The sequence below is a fragment of the Phragmites australis genome, chromosome 5, assembly GCF_958298935.1.
Source record: "Phragmites australis chromosome 5, lpPhrAust1.1, whole genome shotgun sequence".
Taxonomy (NCBI): Eukaryota; Viridiplantae; Streptophyta; class Magnoliopsida; order Poales; family Poaceae; genus Phragmites; species Phragmites australis.
The window spans coordinates 3572898-3593114 of record NC_084925.1 but is presented as its reverse complement, the minus strand read 5'-3'; the positions used below and the strand labels follow the sequence as shown (position 1 = coordinate 3593114).

General features: G+C 40.0%; 1 protein-coding gene and 1 pseudogene across 1 annotated transcript; both read right to left on the bottom strand.

The window, feature by feature from the left end:
* Positions 1 to 3500: 3500 nt before the first annotated feature.
* LOC133918451 (succinate-semialdehyde dehydrogenase, mitochondrial) lies at positions 3501 to 11799 on the bottom strand. Its single transcript, XM_062362336.1, has 20 exons — positions 11610 to 11799; positions 11355 to 11468; positions 10934 to 11033; positions 10241 to 10289; positions 10041 to 10128; positions 9828 to 9938; positions 9021 to 9083; positions 8811 to 8921; positions 8618 to 8683; positions 8427 to 8504; positions 7378 to 7455; positions 6200 to 6266; positions 6027 to 6112; positions 5711 to 5743; positions 5566 to 5598; positions 5154 to 5254; positions 4913 to 4998; positions 4414 to 4520; positions 4239 to 4316; positions 3501 to 4162 (listed from the first exon to the last, which is right to left on the bottom strand). Exons 1-20 carry the CDS (start codon positions 11709 to 11711, stop codon positions 4130 to 4132), a joined length of 1584 nt encoding a protein of 527 aa, XP_062218320.1. The 5' UTR covers positions 11712 to 11799; the 3' UTR covers positions 3501 to 4129.
* Positions 11800 to 14620: 2821 nt separating this feature from the next.
* Positions 14621 to 18947, bottom strand: LOC133918452 (uncharacterized; annotated as a pseudogene).
* Between the last annotated feature and the right edge of the window lie 1270 nt (positions 18948 to 20217).

Here is a 20217-nt window from a genome sequence, read left to right as displayed (position 1 = left end):
TGGTACTAGCTGGCTAGTGCAGCACTAGCCGTATATACCGTGTTATATACAGTTACAGACACCATTATATATTCCGTTACAGACACCATCTATATGCAGGCCCCCTACATTTTGCTTTTCCAAATAATCATTCATGCAGATTGGGTTAGTTGCAGTAGCGGCCACACGTTAGGACATAAGTGTACATAGGTACAATTTTTTTTCTTCAAAAAGTTAACTATATATCATATGTAATAACGGTAGATATCAGTTATTATTAAAATTACATATTATATTTCGACTCACTCAACAGACTATTCATACTCTCTCACATCTTTTCTTACTTCCGCACTACATCATTTTGAAGCTTAGTTAGCTTCTGACACTACTACAGAACACCACATATATAGTGTTCTATCAGTGCTGGCTCAACAGTAATCGGCACTAAAGATGTATCAGTTCCGGTTCTTAAACTCCCGCGTGCGAACAACAACTGAGAAGCTAAGAACCGGCACTGATGTATCAGTGCCGGTTCTAGCCACGAACCGGCACTAATAGTGACTATATCAGTGCAGGTTCTAGATACGAACCGGCACTGATGATAGCTACTGTCACAGTTTATCTTAAAAAATTCATAATTTTTTCACACGAAGTCGGATGGGGAAAAACTTTATATGAAAATTATAGATCTCGATGAGATCTACAACTTTGTAGTTGAAAACTTTTTATTTGAGATCATTTACATGCTCAAATAATTATAATAAAGTTGCAGCAATGGTCGATGATAGCCCACATTAAAAAATTCATAACTTTTTTCACACGAAGTCGGATGAGGAAAAACTTTATATAAAATTGTAGCTCTCGACGAGATCTATAACTTTGTAATTGATCACTTTTTTATTTGAGATCATTTAGATATCCAAATAGCTATTTAAACGTTCGATTGGAAGATGTAAAAAAATTATTTTGCTACTATACTCATGAACAGACGATAGCTAAGATGGTTAGATGGGTCATGCGTGTGCACAGACCGTGAGGTCTTGAGTTCGAGTTTTAGTTGCCGCATGTGAGCGAATATCAGGTGACTTTGCGAATATTGGACGCGGTTGGGTGGGCAGCCTCTGGTTGTGAAAAAAAATTTGAAACTTTTTTCGATCCGAAAAACATTAAATCGAGACCGACTATTAGTGTCGGTTGGTAGCTCCAACCGGTATTGATAGTTATTTTTAGTGTCGGTTCCATACCCGGCACTGATAGTCAGTGACTATCAATACCGAGTAATCAGTGTTGGTTTAAAACCCGGCACTCATGTTGATTTTGAACCGGTACTGATGAGATATTTTGGTGTCGTGTGGTGACCTAAATATGCAACATAGCTTGGTTATCGAATAAATTTTTTTTAGCTATATACATCAGTTGTTAAAATGTTGGGCTTGCAACTGGTTAGTTGACCGTTCATGCACGACCATTTTACCAAGCACACACAAAAATATCACGGCAATCCTCGCTTGTGAAGATTAAAATTCAGGCATACTCCTACTTCTCAGCTTAAATAATATCAGCTCATGTACTTAATCAGAGGAATGCATAAAATGAGCACCACACACATATAGTGGTGCATTAATTATTGCTTATGCATACCAATATACACCATCTCTACATCATAAAATGGCAATTAAGCACGTTCCTCTAAAGAAGGGCTCTCATAGAAAAGGTGGTAAATAGAAGGTCTCTCAAAAGTACAAATATATGTTGGTCACAAACTAGTCTGATATAATAAGGCCAGCGCTTCATGTTACCATGTATATACCGTACCTTCTATGAATAACATGCATGGCAATAATAATATTTGCGCTAAACCGAAAAGAGGGAGAATAAAAAAACAAGACCGTGTAGAAATTGATAGGCGGACGTTTGAGAGCCATGAATAAAAATAGGCGCAACGAACACCACAGGGGAAGCACCAAGCATCGATACCTGCCTTTCGAGCTGAATGAGGCAGACAGAGAGTATCCCCCGTCTTTTACTCCTCTTTTCCCAATAGGAGAAGATATTATTCCATGAACATTTCATGCAATAGTCATGCCACATTGCCACGTGGCTATATCATATATGCAATAGTATGACCGGTATTGAGCTGGTGATAATACGCCTATGCTTAAAATTGAAATACGCAACTACTATCATATATGATAATATGTAGAGTACCTAGCTAGTGCTTGAGCTAGATACGTTTTTAATTGATAAGAAGAAGAAAACCATCCAAATCCGAGCCAAAAGTACTCTAAACCTGGACGCTGGATATGCACTGTATTCATGTGCTCTACGTTCCCTACCTAAGAATCCTAGCTAGAGATCTCACTCTGAATTGACTAGCTTTTTGCCTCTTTCCTGTTTCCTCTACGGTCTTTGGTACAGTAAAAGGCAAAGGACGAAAAGAGTACAGTACGCCAGCCAAGTGGTCTTTATCGGTGCATGGGAAATGCAGAGGCAGACAGGTAGATGCATGCAGTGCAGAGATTTCAAGGAAGCTTCTTCTTCAACCATACAGGACCGGCCAAAAGCTGCGTGTCGCTTGCCCAGACCAGACCGGTGCAGCATCAGTACTTCTACGTGGAGAGCACGGTTCCCGAGGCAAATCACCTTGGTCGTTGCCTGCCTCATTGGATTCTGCACTATCGATGGGTCCCGCTGATGAGAGAGAAAGAGGAAGCTTCGCTTATGCTATCTCTAATTATATTTTTTATTTTATTCTTTTATTTTTTTCATATTTTTTTATTTTCTCTCGATTTCTGATAACTTCTCTTCGAAGAAATTTATGAAGAGAAATGAGAGAAAATTACATCTTAAAGGAATAATCATAATAATCTTTTCGTGACAGAAATTGTGAAGAAAAAAGTTGAAACCTTAAAAAGGATGAATATTTTTTTTGAAAAAATTCTAAACCCTAACGAAAATTGATTAGGATGGTCTTACTCTTTGCTCTGCTGCTTCTAGCCTGCGTGTATGGATACTGCCTGCCCAGGGGCTGGCTCTCTTCTCGGGAACCGCGAAAGACTGGACATGAGATCTGGAGTACAGTAACCTCGTGTTTGCTTTTTAGAGTAGCGTCAAAAAAGATAAGAACAATCAAGCAGTACATCAGTTTCTTTTTATAATTCTGTACTCCGTAGTTTGATTGCGCACTAATACGGACGGAATACCCGAGTAGGATTTTCTTTAAAAAGAAACTAGTAATAGAAGAACATAACGATATATTGATATCCTTGTGACTTTGTGTTGATGTCTTTGAAATGGAGTAAGAAAGAATAATCCATTTGTACAAAGGTTTACTCATAAATTAAGCCTCTGAAGAGAGGGCAGATGTGAAAGCAAGAGAGAGAAATGACAGCTAAAATCTTTCAAATGGAAGGTGTTATTACCAAGTCATAGTTGCCGATGGTTGTAACACTACAGCAGCAATGGCTTTTTTCCCCTTGTCCTGGGCGAGCTAAACTAGCGATGTTACGCAGCAAGAACAATAGTTACCTCGAGCATGTATATTCATCTGAAATTCCATAACGATCATGTATCTTGTTTGCGAATCGACTGGGCACTGATAATACAGTACACGAAACAGGGGTGTTATAATGAATTTTGTAACAATGGTGAGTTTCAAAATTCCAAGGTTGAATCAAAGATGTGCATGGCTACCAGACCGACCACCATGTCAGATCCAAAATCCAGTACAAGATCCTTCTGTTGTGCAGTAATCAGGGATCGATAATGTGCATATACCAAAGATGCAGCACATCCGACATGATTCATCCACCTCCACCCCAAGAAACCTTTTATTTTGCAGCATGATCATCTTTAGAGACACCATCGATGATGAGTAGATCTTTTTTTTTTTCATTAAGGATGCCCACACCCACCCAATAGCAGAGATGCTGAGCGAACGCCTCAGGTGCTTTATGATTCACATCATTACAACTCATCAGGGCCTTTTTTATTCGTGCTCCGCAGCTCATTATCTTAATTTATTCTAACCTGTACTACAGCCAGTGGCCTCCTCTTGTTCGATTTAAAGATGTGCAACTCAACGCTTCTGCCTCCTCTGTTTCTCCGCTCATCATCAGGTAGGTGTTTCTAACAAGGCCGACCTCAAGTCTCAGTTCAAGTTGCCCATGCAGATATACTTGAGCTGCAGTTTCAGTAGAGCACCAACGTGTCAAGAATAGGAGCAGAAGTGACAATGGAGAGTTTTGATGAGTACCAACCTCCAAGTATTCATCAACGCCGTATTTTGATCCCTCTCTCCCAAGACCAGACTGTTTAACTCCACCAAACGGAGCTACCTGAAAATTACAGCAAAAAAGTATGGATATGTAGGGCCATATGGATCCGACCACAAAGTGGGCAGTTGTGTACTGGCTCTTATTGGGTACTTCTTACCTCTGTTGAAATCAGTCCCTCGTTCACACCAACTAAGCCGTACTCAAGAGCTTCAGAAACACGCCATGAACGAGGAATGCTCTTTGTAAATATGTATGCAGCTAGGCCTGCAGATCAAGCATAATGGTATAATACCTGAGAGATCAAACATAACTTGGAAATTTCAACTTTGCAATGTTTTGTCTTGAAGGGTGCAACTATGTAACTTTACAAGGATAAATGCACACCATTATCCACATTTTCCATCAGCTAGCAGTAGGCACACAGTTTTCAGACAAATAGCCTTAAAGAGAGGCAACAATATCATTGAACCAAGATTCATTTTTTCTGGGTTTTATTAACATGAAGAAAACAAAATCCTATATTGCAAACTGCAGTTTCGAGCATCTTGAAAAACTTCTAATTTTCTTGAAGTGCTTGGCATATTACTCAAGAACGACTGAGTTTTTTAAAAGAAAAATGTTAAATATATTTAGTGCAGTGGAGCCAGTTAATGAACCCGCATTTGTATCATTGGCCATATGGATTGCTTCTTCCTCAGTTTTGAAAGGTACAAGTGGTGCAACTGGACCAAAGACCTCTTCCCTGAAGCCAAATAAAGTATTAGAAACTTGAAATGTCAGACACTTGTTCAATGATTGAACATTTCTTCAAAGTTCACATGAAAGTAAAATATATATGCACTAAAACAAAGTAGGATTGTAATTACTCAGGTTGGAAGGTACACTTTTAAACTCTACCTGAAAAGAAGCATATCATTGCTGACGTTCCCTACTATAGTTGGCTCATAAAATGTCATCCCGAGGCTGTGCCTTTTGCCACCTAGCATGATGTTTGCTCCCTACAAAATGATCAGGGCGGTACTTCACATGCAGTTGCAAAGAGAACTGCCCAACACCAAACAAACATGTTCCCAGTCTTCTTGAATCAAGCAAGCAGCATAAGTTCTAACGTAAGCCGAGTTGTACCCAATCCAGGTTGATTCCGGTCAAGTTATCATTTACCAACAGAAATCTAGAAACAAGCATGTCCTGACAAACCCGCAGGGACTAAGGGGCAGGAATCAGTCCATGTTCTCTTTTTTTTTTAACCCTGTCCTCTAATTTCAAGGGAAACACACAATTGCACATCTTCACGATGATTTGAGATTACCTTTGATGTCGCATCATTTATGAACTTCTCTACCTAAAGGAAAACAGGCCAACAAATAAAACATATGAGGAATTGCTTGCTTTAGAAACAGGGAAGGAGGAATAGAGACTGAGCAGTATGGGAAACTAGTCTGGGAAATATGCACCTTTTGAACAGCAGCTTCATTAATCAGAGGACCCTGCATATGAAACAAGAACTCCTTAGTTGCGGGTATATAGTTTCTGAACAAAATATCATATTAGGGAAACAAAACAGAGAACATAACAGATAAAAAAAGACTGGTCCATGCCATTAAAGAAAGAAGGTGAATGACAAGTAGTTGTATGTAGTATTAGGTATTCTTAAACACCTCATAAACATTGCATGATAAAACATTGTCTAAGCAATGACCACAAGAAACACATAGCTGGAAATGTTTCTAGTTCGTTATTCATGATGGTGACAATGACAGAATTCTGTACCTGTGATGTACTCTCTTCGAGCCCATTGCCGACCTGCAAACTCTGAACAGCCATGACAAATGCACTAGCAAATTTTTCGTAGATACCTACAGATTCAAATTGCGACTATTTAACGGAATAAAAGAGGCTCCAATAACATTCACATCACATATTTGCATAAATGATCAATATACCTTCTTGCACCAATATCCTATTTGCACAAACGCACGTCTGTCCACTGTTACGGAACTTGGCGGCAAGCTGAACACAAACGGGGTAAGGAAATATGCATCATACTAAAATACAAAAACGATGCAAGTTATCAACAAATCTGTCAGCAAATACACTACAAAGTCAAAATTGAGTATTACATCTGAAGTGAACTTCAGTCAGCTTTCCTCAACAAAAAAAGATGATGTTTCTTGTTATTCGGGTAGCTACTTATACTCCAAAACAGGAATGGAAGTGTTCCTAGTAATTGTTTCAGATTTTCCTGTTGTCTCAGGCAGGCTGTGTGCCTTGCCATGCTGTTTTGTGTTGGATCTGAACTTTGTCATGATCTTTCTGGGTTCAATAGTTGAAGCATAGGAACTGTATCCGCCTTGTTTGAAAAAAAGAAAGTCCAGCCCTTTTTTCATGCAATGATGTTTCGATAGGGTATAGATTCATAGACTCTGAGAAACTAGGAAGATCACTAACTTCTCCATGAGGTTGACGATTAATGATGACCAATTATGTCTACTCTGAACATAAGTACTCCATGTAACATGGGAAATGCTTCTGGCACGATCTGGATTTGGTTATGAGCTGCAGCTAAAAGGAAGTTGATGAGAGAAAAAAAACTAGGTCTGGTAGATGGAGTTGATAGCAACTAATAGCAACAGAGGAGGGCCTACCATACACAGTAACCAATATACCCGGCAAGAAGCTGCATCACCTAGATACTGACCCTAAAAGAGACCCATCAGGCCATCACTGAATTTTTGGCAGAATCTATGTTAGGACTTGGGACACAGAAAAAAGAAAGGAAGGGTGTGTATTTTTCTACCCCCATGGTAAGTTTCTCACTAGCAGCTCAGAGAACAATAGTAAAGGCTTTTAAAAATCCAATCATTGACCTAAAGGACAGTGTTAACATGGCAATGCAATTTCTACCATCCACGTCAAAACCACACAGGAAGGAAACTAATAGGGCCCAAAACAATTTGGTGCCTTATTTAAAATCTTATACATTTTATACAAATTCATTACAGCTATTATCATGTTCGTCCACCTAGGGAACTAAAGATAATTTTATTGGCCTGTATGTTAACGGGAAAACAAAGAATGACACAAAAAAGTAGCTGTAAAGGGAGAAGTCAATTTTACTTACACTGCCTTTAACAGCAACATCAATGTCTGCATCATCGAAAACAATGCAAGGTGCATTCCCACCAAGTTCCAAAGAAACCTACAAAAAAAGTATTCTTGTGAGCATCAACAATAGAAGGTAGCAAACTGGAATGATAGAGCATGCAAAGCTTCGAAAAAAGCTCATGTTAAAAAAAGAAATAGTTAGCTATGGAGTGAAAAGATCCTGCTTAGTCACAATAAGGGCCCACTTGGATACAGGGATTAGGGTCCAAATTCTTAGGTGTTAGGCTGTTAAAATCTCTGGTCACACCATTTGGGTGTGAAGCTAGGTCTTTCCGTTGCAACGTATGGACACTTGGCAAGTATATCCTAAAATTTCATAGAACAATCCTCCCTATCCGAACAGGCCCAAATGAGTTTATTATGACAGAGATTCCACCAAAAAATAGAAGTGAAAATATCAAAGATATTAACATGTAATAATATCAGTTGCTAGCAAACAGCAGTTAGGCTTCTTCAAATTAAGAACTCTATGTCCAACACCTCTAAAAGAATAAAATACTATTGGGAATCTGGAATGCTAACGGCAACGCTTGATTTGAAAACCAGAACTGGCCGCAAAATCGCCATCCACAAGCATCAGGGCAGTTCCAGAAAGCTGGCAGTTTTTGTCTGGTTTGTGCTGAATGCTGAATTTGACCCCTTTTTTCACTACCTGATGTTTTAGGAGATGTCTAATAAGCAGTAAAACAAACATTCCAGGGTAAATAGCATGCAGACCAGTCTGACCCAAAAAATGGCTAGTAACTGGATGGTTATCACTGCTTGTATGAACCATTATGCACAGTTCCTTGCTCGTTGATCTAACACAAGGATAGTCATAGTATTATTCTATCATCAAAGGGACGTAGCACAATAACGTTTGGCGATCATATGTATTTTACAAGAAGAAAGTTATAAACACTGCCCAAGAAACTTTGCAGTTCAGAGTAGTTAATATGGTCCGAACCTCGGGACCCTCAGATGCCCACTAAAACAAGGTTTTCTTTAAGTAGCTTTTTAGTATACCTTTTTCACAGTATTTGCTGATCCTGCCATCAGTTTTTTGCCAACAGCTGTTGATCCAGTGAATGTGATCTTTCTGACCTAATAAAGAAAATATATTATCATGTCAACCACAATTGTTCCTACTTAACCTATAGAGCACAGAAGAATACGATATTGCAGACTCAATAACAGAAAATGGGAGGAAATAAAACCTGTGTACTCTGCAGTAATGCATCACCTATCTCAGGAGCATTACCCATCACAACATTTAGTGTGCCCTGAATGAAAGAACGAGTTTAGGAAAGGGTAGATTGATGACAAAGAAGCACCAGATTAATAAAATTATTCAGATAATCAATAATGGAGAAAAAATATGCAGTTGCAAGTAGAAGATAAGATTTGTACTGCGGGTATTCCAGCTTGAAGAGCAAGGTCTGCTGCAGCTAATGCTGTCAGAGGTGTGAACTCTGAGGGTTTGACAACAACAGTGCAGCCACAGGCCAATGCTGGTCCAACCTGCCCAAACACAATGTATACAAAAAAATGTACTGCCTTAGCTATTTTCTCTTTTTGAACATTTTAACAACTGGAGAAGTGTAGTGCATCGCTAGAGACCTTTCTGGTTATCATTGCTAAAGGAAAATTCCATGGTGTGATAGCTCCAACTACCCCAACAGGCTGAAGAAAAAAACAAAGAAAATTTAGGAAAATTAAGATACATGATGTGTAAATCTTCATATGGTAAAAACATACTAACAAGAAGACAGCACATGTTCAGCAATCAGCACACCAGGTGAAGAAAATGAACTGCTAAATTGGAGTAGCAGTCCAATTACAGAATGATATGATAGTGAAACTATATTATTTTGCTTTAATGAATGTGGCAGCTGTACTATATTAAATCCTTCCACATATGGACTTGATGAACTAAGAAGCATAATCTTAAAGCTATGTATCAGCCGACACTATCCATAGTTCCCAAGAAGTCATGGAAACGAAACTTTATTTTTTTACCCTGTTGCAAGCAGTTAACCAGAAGAACATTAAAGGCCACTTGCAAAGAGAAAATCATGCATATAAAGATTTCATAACAGGCCAACATCTTCCAGAAATATGACATCCCAAGTCCAGACCGAACATTTGGATACGTGTAAGTGAATAATCAGATGGCAATCAATAGTCATTTCTGTTAGCACGAATTTAATTATTTTTCCTTATTACTGATTATGGCAATCTCACTCTTTCAAACCAATGTATAAGTTAAGCCAAGCTTGTAGACAGGTTGAACTGTATTAGTAGACAAGGGCTTGGAGCAAACTGATGGTTAACTAGTGTAAACGAATATAAATCACAATTATTAAGTAAATTGAGTTAAAGTTATCTGCAACAAAGTAATAAAGGTAAAAGGTATCAGCATATTGCCTGCTTCAGAACCAATAGTCTACGATCAGATAGAGACTGGGGAATAATATCACCATATATACGCTTTGCTTCCTCAGCAAAATATTCTATAAAACTTGCACCATAATTGACCTGAAAAAGTTATTAGAAACCGATCAGGCTCCAAAAGCACTTAAAAATCACAATTCCCAGGCTCCATCTAACTAACATCAATGGGTGATTTTTAGCAAGTACCTCACCAAGGGCTTCTTTCATAGGTTTCCCCTGCTCCAATGTCATGAGAAGTGCGAGCTCTTCCTTGTGTGAAATAATTAGATCGTACCTTGGTGAATATGCATAGTGAGAAAGAATATCCAATAATACTACAGAAATGCATGTTATCTCTAAATCTTGAAAATCCTATTTCACATAGCACTTGTTTCCATAGAAACTACCATTTCCTAAGTGCCTTGCTCCTCTCACTTGCAGTGAGTTTACTCCAAGCTGCAAGAAAAAAAGGATTAGAACATACAAACAGGAGAACTGCAATGAATGTAATAAAGAGGGAGTAATATTGATAAACAAAAGACAATTGCAAACATCTGATTTTGTGAAGACCTTCTATTTCTGTTGTGGGAAGGTGGGGTTGAGTGTCCTAACAATGCAGAAAAGCTACAACCAAAACTGATCCAGATAAGGAGAAACAAAGAAGAGAATGTTCTTCTGACGTCATCCTTACTGTATCTTCATTTTGCTTGTGGTATATACTTTAGGTCCCATATACTTTTTGTTTTTCTACTAGTTTGAATTACATCTTGTTTTCTTAAAATAGGGATATAGTATAGGGCATTTTTATGATTTTATCCCTATCTTCCCTTTTTTTAGTGGATTTTCCAGAATAAAAGACCAGAACTGTCTCAATTACAGTAAAAAGGCAGAACTGAAACAAACCGAAGGTTAGAATACTATTCACAACATTAGTTCAAACTCCAAACAACATTTTCTCAAGAAATAAACGCAACTTAATTTAGAGAGATTAATAACCTGTCCTGTTAGAATTTGGAACAGTTTGACAGCACAGCTCTGAAACATCATTTGATCCCAGTATTGAAGCATAAAAATTGAATGCACTAAAACATTTGACTTACAATAGAATGTACTGTGAGCTGAAGCTATTGCATCAGATGTTTCTCTGCTGCCCATACAGGACACGTTTGCAAGGACCTCGCCCGTTGCTGGATTTTGTACCTACGAGATATAAATAATATTTCAGTTATCAACAATTAACATCAACACGAAATTACCGAATGGGAAACTAGTGTGTTCACATCCTAGAAATACACTAGTCATGAATTCAACAAAACGAACTGGAAACTTCTCCCAAACATGTACTCTCAAATACAACAGAACAGCACCACATGGGCCAAAACACAGATCCTAATTCCGCTAAATTTAACTCTCTCCGCACCGCGCCGATACTCAATCATCGCAGACGCCAAGTTGGCAAATCCTTTCGGGGGCAAAAACGTTGACCGAGAAGCGGGATGGATTTGGGAGAGGGATGCGTACCTCGATGGTCCTGCCGTCGTAGGCGTCGACCCACTGCCCGCCGATGAGCCCCTGCGTCCTGAGCAGCCCCGCCGCCCGGATCTTCTCCATCGCCGCGCCCGCATCCGCGCTCATCTGCGCACACGGATAAGGACAAACCAAAACCGCGACAGACGAGTGAGCGCAGCACCTAACAGGGGCCCCGTCCCGCGCCGCCGACCGACGGAAGGGGGAGGGCTATGGAGCGGAGGAAGAGGAGTGTAGGTGGGGGCGCACGTGGCAGCGGGGGACAACGCGGGAGGAGGGGGAGGCGCAGGCGGCGAGGATGTGACGGGCGCCGAGCGCCGCCGCGCGTCGCATCGCCATCGCCAACGCCATGTGAATGATGGAACGGATGCGCGAGGAAGACGAGTAGACGACGAGTGGCGATGGCGGAAGGGGCCCCACCTGTGTCCGACTCACGAGTGACTTTTTATACCTGCTGGCTTGAACTCTAGGAGTGCTTTCGCTTTGTTGAGCTGTGCAGATTTGGGCCCTCCTTGGATTGGATTGCGTATTTTCCAAAAATTACAAACTACAGTTTTGGCTATATTGGTATACAAATTATTTTTAGAGTTTTTAAAATATACTACAGTTTTACAAAGAGACTGACTACCTAACATTCGGCTATTTTTATTTACGATTGCAGATTTTTGTGAACCAATAAGATGTAGTCACCTAACGCAGAACATTTTTTTCATTGCAGTTGGTTTTTTTACACACAACTGAATTTTTTTGGAGGTGGCTAATGCATGCACCTTAATTAGGAAAGCTACTTGATGCGCTCAGGGTTTCTAGTTGTTCTCAGCAGAGCTAATCTCAGCAGCGCCTCTAATGGCATATATATCAAAAGACATAACATAATCATGTGCGAGAGATCCAAAATAGCATGGAGATTAGTGGAAAACAGGCAAATCAAGCAGCCAAAATATACTATTCCAAAAGAACAAACATCAATCATTTCAAAGTATTATATCCAACGAAAAAGATCAGGAGATATAAAAAGTACAAAAGGTAAGTCTTGTCTCTAGTATCAAAATGCTGGTTTAGGTTTGCGTAGCAAGTTTTTTTTTTTCCAGATGCATAGCAAGGGATTTGGTGCTTCTCTATCCAAATGCCATGACAAAAGAACTGTTGTTGCTCATATTTGATTGCCTAGGCTTCGAGAAGAATTGTTTTGTTATTCTATTCAGCTTTCCTTGTTCATGTAGATTGGCTATGTAGCTTGTATGCTAAGCATCGTCCATGTAAATGAGGAACAAAGATATTAGTTAGTAGCGATTCTTTCAAAAATAGCAGATGATGTACATATTTTTGTTTGGAGCATCACATAAACTAAATAATGTATAGAGAAATGGTTATATGAATATTCAAATAATTTGTATGTAATTTTTTCAATTTTATGCAAATTCTTATGAACTCAGAGAACAAATTTGGTTATAATTACAAGAACACAATCAAAAAATATTTGTTTTATTTACAATATATACAAATCCGAAGATCAAATTTGCTTCATTTACAAGCAAATCTGTATATACTCATAGCACAAGGTTGTTTCAATGTACAAGCAAATATATACAAATTCAAAGAGCAAATTTATTTCCACTTACAAGAAATTTTGTACAATCTTGGAGAGCAAACTTTTTACATTTTTGAAGCAAAAATGTAAAAAGATCAAAGAGCAAATTTGTAAAACTTAGAGAGAACAAATCCATACGGATTTAGAAACCAATAGCTACATATTGGTAAGCAAAATTGAATTCGCTACAAACTCGGGGAGAACATACAGATTCCACATGCAGTTCTGTTTTTTTTATTGCATATGCGTGTACATGTTTGATGGTAAAACCAAATAAAAAAAATATACCTCCCAGATTTCCTTTTTTTTAGGTCTGAACTGCTTTAAGGATTTCACGAATGAGATTTTTTCCCACCGGATCAAACTTGAGTTCTTGGGATAAAACTACTTATCTAATGACACGTTTCAATGAACCAAGAAATGACTACAAACCAACTTCAGATGACACCAGATTTAGTCATTGTTATCACTCAATTCATTTCGTGCTAATGTAGTCATATTACTAGAATTGATAGAATTTGTAGGATTTGCTTATGTAAATCAGGTATGCAGGGTCGATGGGGTTTTCACAGCTGCCCCCGCTTGACGTAAGACTGTAGGAAGAGGAAGTTACGAACAATAATCTATTTGGATGAATTAAAAGAAAATGCTAATGTAAAAGCAGAGAACAGAAGCCGGATTGTTTCAAATCATTCTCGACATCTGATTCCTAAAGCCAATATGGCTTCTCGCAAAGAAGATAAATATTTTTCGTTTTGTTCTTGAATGTTATTCGGTTTGACATGCTTGGAATCTAAATTTGGCAAAAGATAGATATTTCCATTGGCATTACAGCCTCACATGACTCTAGACTTTATAGGTGGTAAGATGTATGTTGGGTAGTTATGCAAGATGAGCAAACCAAATACAAGAATTGTTTTGAGAAACATGCTACTTTGTGTCATAGCTCCAGAACAAGAGCATGTCATGAGTAAACCCCCTTGGCTTCACCCCTTGGATCGCAAGAGTGTTCAAACTTCAATACATACCGGATGCACTTTGGATAGAATGAGTCAATTTTCTGTTTGGTTAATAAGATAAGAGTGAATATAATGAGCTAACTTTCTGTTTGGTTGATGAGATTATAGTGGATAGGATGATCCATCCATATTTATAGTACATCATATGAGAATAATATTAATGAATTTTTTCTAATTTTTAAGAATTTATTTCAGGCATTAAAAATACTAGAAGTTACAAAAGCATATTTTCTTTAGAATTTTAATTAAATATTGGCTCAAGTTTTTGGATCAAATCAATTAAAATAGATTGCTAGTGAGCTCTAATTTACTCATAAAAATAATTTTTTATTAGATCAAGTTTATTAGATCGAACTAATTAAAATGAATTGCTAGTGAGCTCTAAAATTTTTAGACCACTCATATACTCAGATAAAATGAAGAATTAAATAAAAAATATGAACTCATAGGTACAACGAACAACAAAAATTGGATGAGAGAAGGGCCGCAACACAACCCACTTATCCCATACGGCACCTGATTAGATAATATTATTGTGAGTAGATATGTACCAACAGTCTGAAACTGGGACGAAGGATCTGGCTGATGTTCATGATATACATGCTCGAGAACAAGTAGAGTTAGGTGCCTTCTGAGTCATGAACTAATAATTCATGAACATTTACATATATACCATGCTTCAGTGTTCGCGTCCACAGATGAAAAATAGCCCCATTTCAGTCAAATTGGATACTACAAGTAAATCCTCCAGATTGAGAGGACGTGATTATGTGTACCTTCTTTCGAGGCGCCAACTTTGGAGGGTCAAGAATCACAAAGTCCCACAGCTCATTTTTTGAGATAGCTCCTTTCATGAATGTAGTTGCATCTCCTTTTACGAATCAGATTGTTCCAGGATTTAGCCCATTGAAAACGATATTCTCACTGGCAAGGTCTAGTGCTGATCCTGATGAATCAATGCCTGAAAATGGTTACGCTGGTTGAACTATTTTGTACCATAAAACCAGTAAAATATTACAAGCAGATGCTAAAGACGATACCCTAGTGCGAAATTTCCAAGTTAACGATGCTATTAAGCCAATCAATTGTAAGTAACTGGAAAAGCATATGAACAGATGGCCTAAAAGTATAAATAATCCCCTAGCTTACTGTATTTTACCAATGACATTAGAAGCGCCACCCTTTGCTGCATTTAAAGCGAAACCACCACTGTAGCAGCAAAGGTCAAGGACCCTTTGGTCTTTTAGAGTAATGATATGAAATGGCGGTTCTCTCGTTGACCTGCATAAAACCCAGTCTTCTGACCCTCCAATGAGACTAAAGTAGACAATGCCTTTTTCCATGACCTGAAAGTAAAAATAAAAATCAGGTAGTGTTGGAACCATGGGTGATACAACATTGCAGGAACAATATATGCTACAATCTGAAAAGTCAAACTAATTGCAATACTGAGCACACGTGCATCAGTTTCTTACATACTTGCTAGCTCAATTGAGTATGGTAAGGTGCTCTTAGAACTACAAATGTTGGAACTAAAACTAACTTATATTTAACATGAACTATCAAAACCAATGGATACTGAATCATAAACTTGTATAAGTTGTCTAAGTCAACAGGTTCACCTTCACAGTTGAGCATGATGAAGAAGCAGGCTCCTTTTGTTCTGATATATCATATATCTAATCCTTCTTCTTTCAAAAAATCTGCTGATGATCTCTACTTTATATGGTTGACGCTGCCAACTTTGCTAACAAGAAACTGGATTTCTTGCCTATATTTCTCAACCCATGCAGCAGATGAAGCAATCATGGCAACATCAGCAAAGATGACCACTATTAATCCAGACAATCTGCAGCTCAAAATTAGTGAGTGGACATTTTAGATGCACTTCCAAGAAAGCTGAGTCAAGAACGAGATAAAGCCATGTGAATTCCTACGCAAATGTATTCAAACTAATTCTTTACTGCTGATCAGCATTCAGTGCTCTAGCAGGAGAATTCAAGGAACAATAATAACAATGTATTCTTCATCTAAAGATTTTAGCTTACAATATTTATTGTTCTGTTGGAAGTACATGTATACTCCACAAAAATAAGTGCAGAACAAATTATACTTCTTTTGATGATTTGAGCATGGTTCAAACTTCCCTTGGTAACTAAAACTTCAACACGTACCTGTCCCCTTCGCTGTTTATGAGGTGATAAGCATTTGTGTTAGCTGAAGGGAGACCCAAACTGCTCCGCAAATCTACAGCAGATGAAATCCTTGCTTCAAGCAGTCTTTCCATATGTCATCTTGAGCTGCTAGAATGTCAGGGATCTCTGAAAAGAACAAAGGTAAGTAATATGTCAGCTTGAGCTGCTAGAATGTCAGTGATTGTAAAACTGGTACCTATGATTGTGTCACCTTCTTGCTTCTTCTTCTAGATGCATCAGCCGAACACAAAACGTGGACACAGAGTTATAGAGACCTCTGAAACACCGATACCTTAGTTGAGGCGTGATCGGCACCGGGTACGTATCCGATATGGATACGTTCCGGATACATGGCCTATATGTATCTGTGCCGTATCGGTAAAAGATAAATCCAAGAAATTCGGATACTTGGGACACAATACAGTTCAACCCTGTTGCAACGATATAGCAGACATCCAACGCTCCTCTTGGTCAGTCGACTCACTCCGTGCCCTAGCCGCACGTACGAGCGCAACGACACACGCATAGGCACACCGTGGCGATGCCACCTCCACACACGCAGCAACGGCTGACGGCCGGCAACAAGTTGTTGGCGACCGTCGAAGGTGAGGTGAGTTCCTTTCCTCCCCGTTTCCTCCTCATCCCGTTTTTTTCCCTTCTAAGTTCTTCCCCTCCCCGGTTCTGAGATGTCAATCTTGCAACCTCTCTTCCTTCGGGCGCCCGATGGTGAAAAGATGGTGACTCCATCAAGTTCTTCTGCAAGTGCAACCTCTACCTACATCAACCTCTACCATGCATCGGATTCAATAAGGACGTTGGCTGGAACTGGAAAGGGGAGGAACTCCTCAAAGGTGACGCAATTCATTATTTCAATATGTTTTTCTCCAAGTTTTTACACTATGCATTTGTAGATTGTAATTGTAACTCTCTTTTATATTTTTATTTAGCCTTGACTGTTGGCTACTTAGATCATTGGATTGGTTGTTGAAACAGAGAGAAAAAATAGCACAAGAACAAGATAATTTGTTCATGCTATTATAGATTATATTTACTATATTACTTTTTTAAAATAATAAAACGTATCCGCATATTGGATTTTGAGAAAAACGGTGTATCCACGTATCGGTATCGGTGCTACGTAGATAGAGCCCCCATATGATAGATTTCTCTGTCCCATCAGCTACCAGAACAACATCACCAGATTTCAGAGGATCCAAATCCTCTGCATTAAGCCAGGTTTAAGGCAGAGAAACACTATTTGCACAATGAAATGTGTCTTGTGCTACAGTACTCCACATTAATTAATTATTTACTGTAGCTACAGATGATCGTCATACTCTTTTGTACTGCATCACTTTTACTGTAGCAGTCAATCCGAAGCGTTCATCACAGATCGAATGACTGCGATTTCTCATAACTGCAGATCACTGTAGATCCTCTACAGTGACTCTTCACTGCAGAGGATCTGGATCGGCACGAGGTTGATCGATTATTCTATCAACGACACCACTATACACCATTGGGTTCCCATCTCGGAATATTTGGGTCTTGCCCTTCTTTAACACAACTTTTGCCTCACAAAGAAAATAAAATGTTAAAAATTTAGTCTTTACTCCAATTCAAGTGAAAAATGCTTCAAGTCTACTTCCAATAACTTAATATAAGCGTGAACTGTTAATCAACACAATTGAGAATCCGAGATATGCTTGATTTCAAAGTGCGGCAGTGTGTCAATTCCTAGATGAGCTCGAGCCAATTGTTGGGAAAGGCCTAACTTTGTAGAATTCAATGCCTCGTGGTGCAAAATCTTCAGTCTAAAAAATATGTTCAGCCTTTAGGCAACTGTCAGTATCATCATCTCTTAATGTTGTGGCAAACAACAAAATGATGGAGAGCGCATATAGACCTGAGCAGGGGTGGAACCAAGCCAAACCCCAGGCTGATCCATTCAAATTTTAGACTAAGTGTAAAACATCTACTATTTATACAGTAAATATAACTAAAATTTGGGTCCATGGTCCGGGCCTAGGTCCGTCCCTGCACCTGAGGAGCAGTGGAGCACTACGGTGCATAGCTAAATGTCTAAAAAAGGAAGGATTCAATAATTCCTAGGCTCTGGTGGTTAATGAGAAGCAGAATCGACAATTTTCGTTCCCACATGACCCTACCTTTTCCCCTGACAAATGCTTATAATCTACGGTTCTACAAACAAACCTGGCACTTTGAAACAACATGGTTTGTGCATTATCATCGCAAACAATTCATTTGGCTTCACTAGAGCATTCCATGGTGCTGGCATTCAGCGGCCCGCCATGCCATCTTTTTCTTGGCATGCAGCCTACAAGCGGAGCGGTTTAACCGCACGCGGCAGGCGCGAGCAACAAAAGAGATGAAGGAGACGGGTCAGTGGCCCAACGCAACCAACAACATGGTAGAGGCAGATACGATGGGAAAGAAAGGGGCGACCTTTGCGCTCGGCGGCGAGCTCTTCCAGGGCGGAGGAGGCAGAGGCGGCGGCGGCGGCGTAGGCTGTGGATGAGGCGGGCCTGGCGAGACGTGCCCTGAAGAGGGCGGGCACCGACACCGGCGCGGCGCCGTCCCGCCGCAAGCGCGCCGGCGCAGCATCATCGCGTGGCTTGTCCTCGCTTCGCCTCTCCACTCTTGAGAGATGGATGGATGGATGCTAGAACTCGCAGATACATGTCCCACCGTCACTGCCAAGTGGGCCCTTCCTTTGGCACACGCCGGCAGCTCTGCTGGCTTGTTGATAGGCCCCAGCAATGTAAGCAGCCACAGATTATGGATGAATTATATTGACTTTTGTATTTATCTAAACTCCTACGAAATGGGATTGGAGGTATAGGGTGAGCTTGGAAAACAACAATATGTTTGGTTTTAGGAGTCAATTAATCTTAGATGATACGACCCATCATGAGATTATTTTATGAATTTTTGTGAGATTACTTGATTCATCATATTTACATTAGACATGTGCTTACGAGGAATGAGTTGGTGAATGATCAACTTATCACATTCCTCCAGCCAAACAAGAAAATTAGGAGCGAGATGATTCATAAACATATTGCTCCTCAAACCAAGCACACCATAGGAGAATAGACAAGAAAAATAAGTAAATGTCATGTCGGTGGGAGGGGAAGCAATAGGGAAAGAGGAAGATACATTCACATCATTGGCGATAGAGATGATATACGACAAATGTTGGTGGACAATGATGTTGTGGGTGACATGAGGGTTAAAACAAGAGGGGGGGGGGAAGAAATATATTAGAGAGTTGGAAGAATGATATTGTCGGAGGGTGAACTCCTCTAGCAGGGATCCGGAGGGACCCATTCGAGATTCGGCCGGGGATGATTCTGAATCCGTTTTGCGGGTGAAATAAATGGGTGTAAATGCGATGTAGGTGGAATGGAATGATCGGATGCAGGAAATAGTAAATACTCAGGAGGTTTTTAGACAGGTTCGGGCCGCATTGAGCGTAACACTCTACTCTTGTCTGTATGCTATAAATGCTCTGAGAATGTCTCTCAAAGGTTCTACTGAGTTACAAGAATATTTGTCTAGTCTAGAGCTTCATGCTCCTTGTTCCTCGGCCGATCGAAGCTTCTGTGCTCGTCGCCGGTTGCCGAAGATTCAATCTGGTCCGGAGTCCTCCTTTCTCCGGGGAGCCCGCCCCGCCTTAAATACCCGTCAGGATGGTAGCGTGCCCAGAAAGGAATGGCGCAAGTTCCAAGGCACCATAAATGGAAAGCAACCATTATGGGCTGCTGCGCGAGGTGACGAGGAGGGTTGAAAACGCGCCCCCGTCCGGTCTTGTTTGTCATCATGTCGTTCTTCAACGGGCGCCGCGGGGAGGGCCCACTGGGTAGCCACCGAGCAGCCCGGCGTGCCCGCTCGGGCAGAGCGAGTCTGACACAGCAGGGCGGCAGGTGGGGCGCCTTGGACCTCGCGATGTTATCTCGAGGCACGCCGGATGTTCCGCGATGGGACCCGTGCATTAAATGTCCCCATGCCTCCCTGCCAGGCCGTGGTAG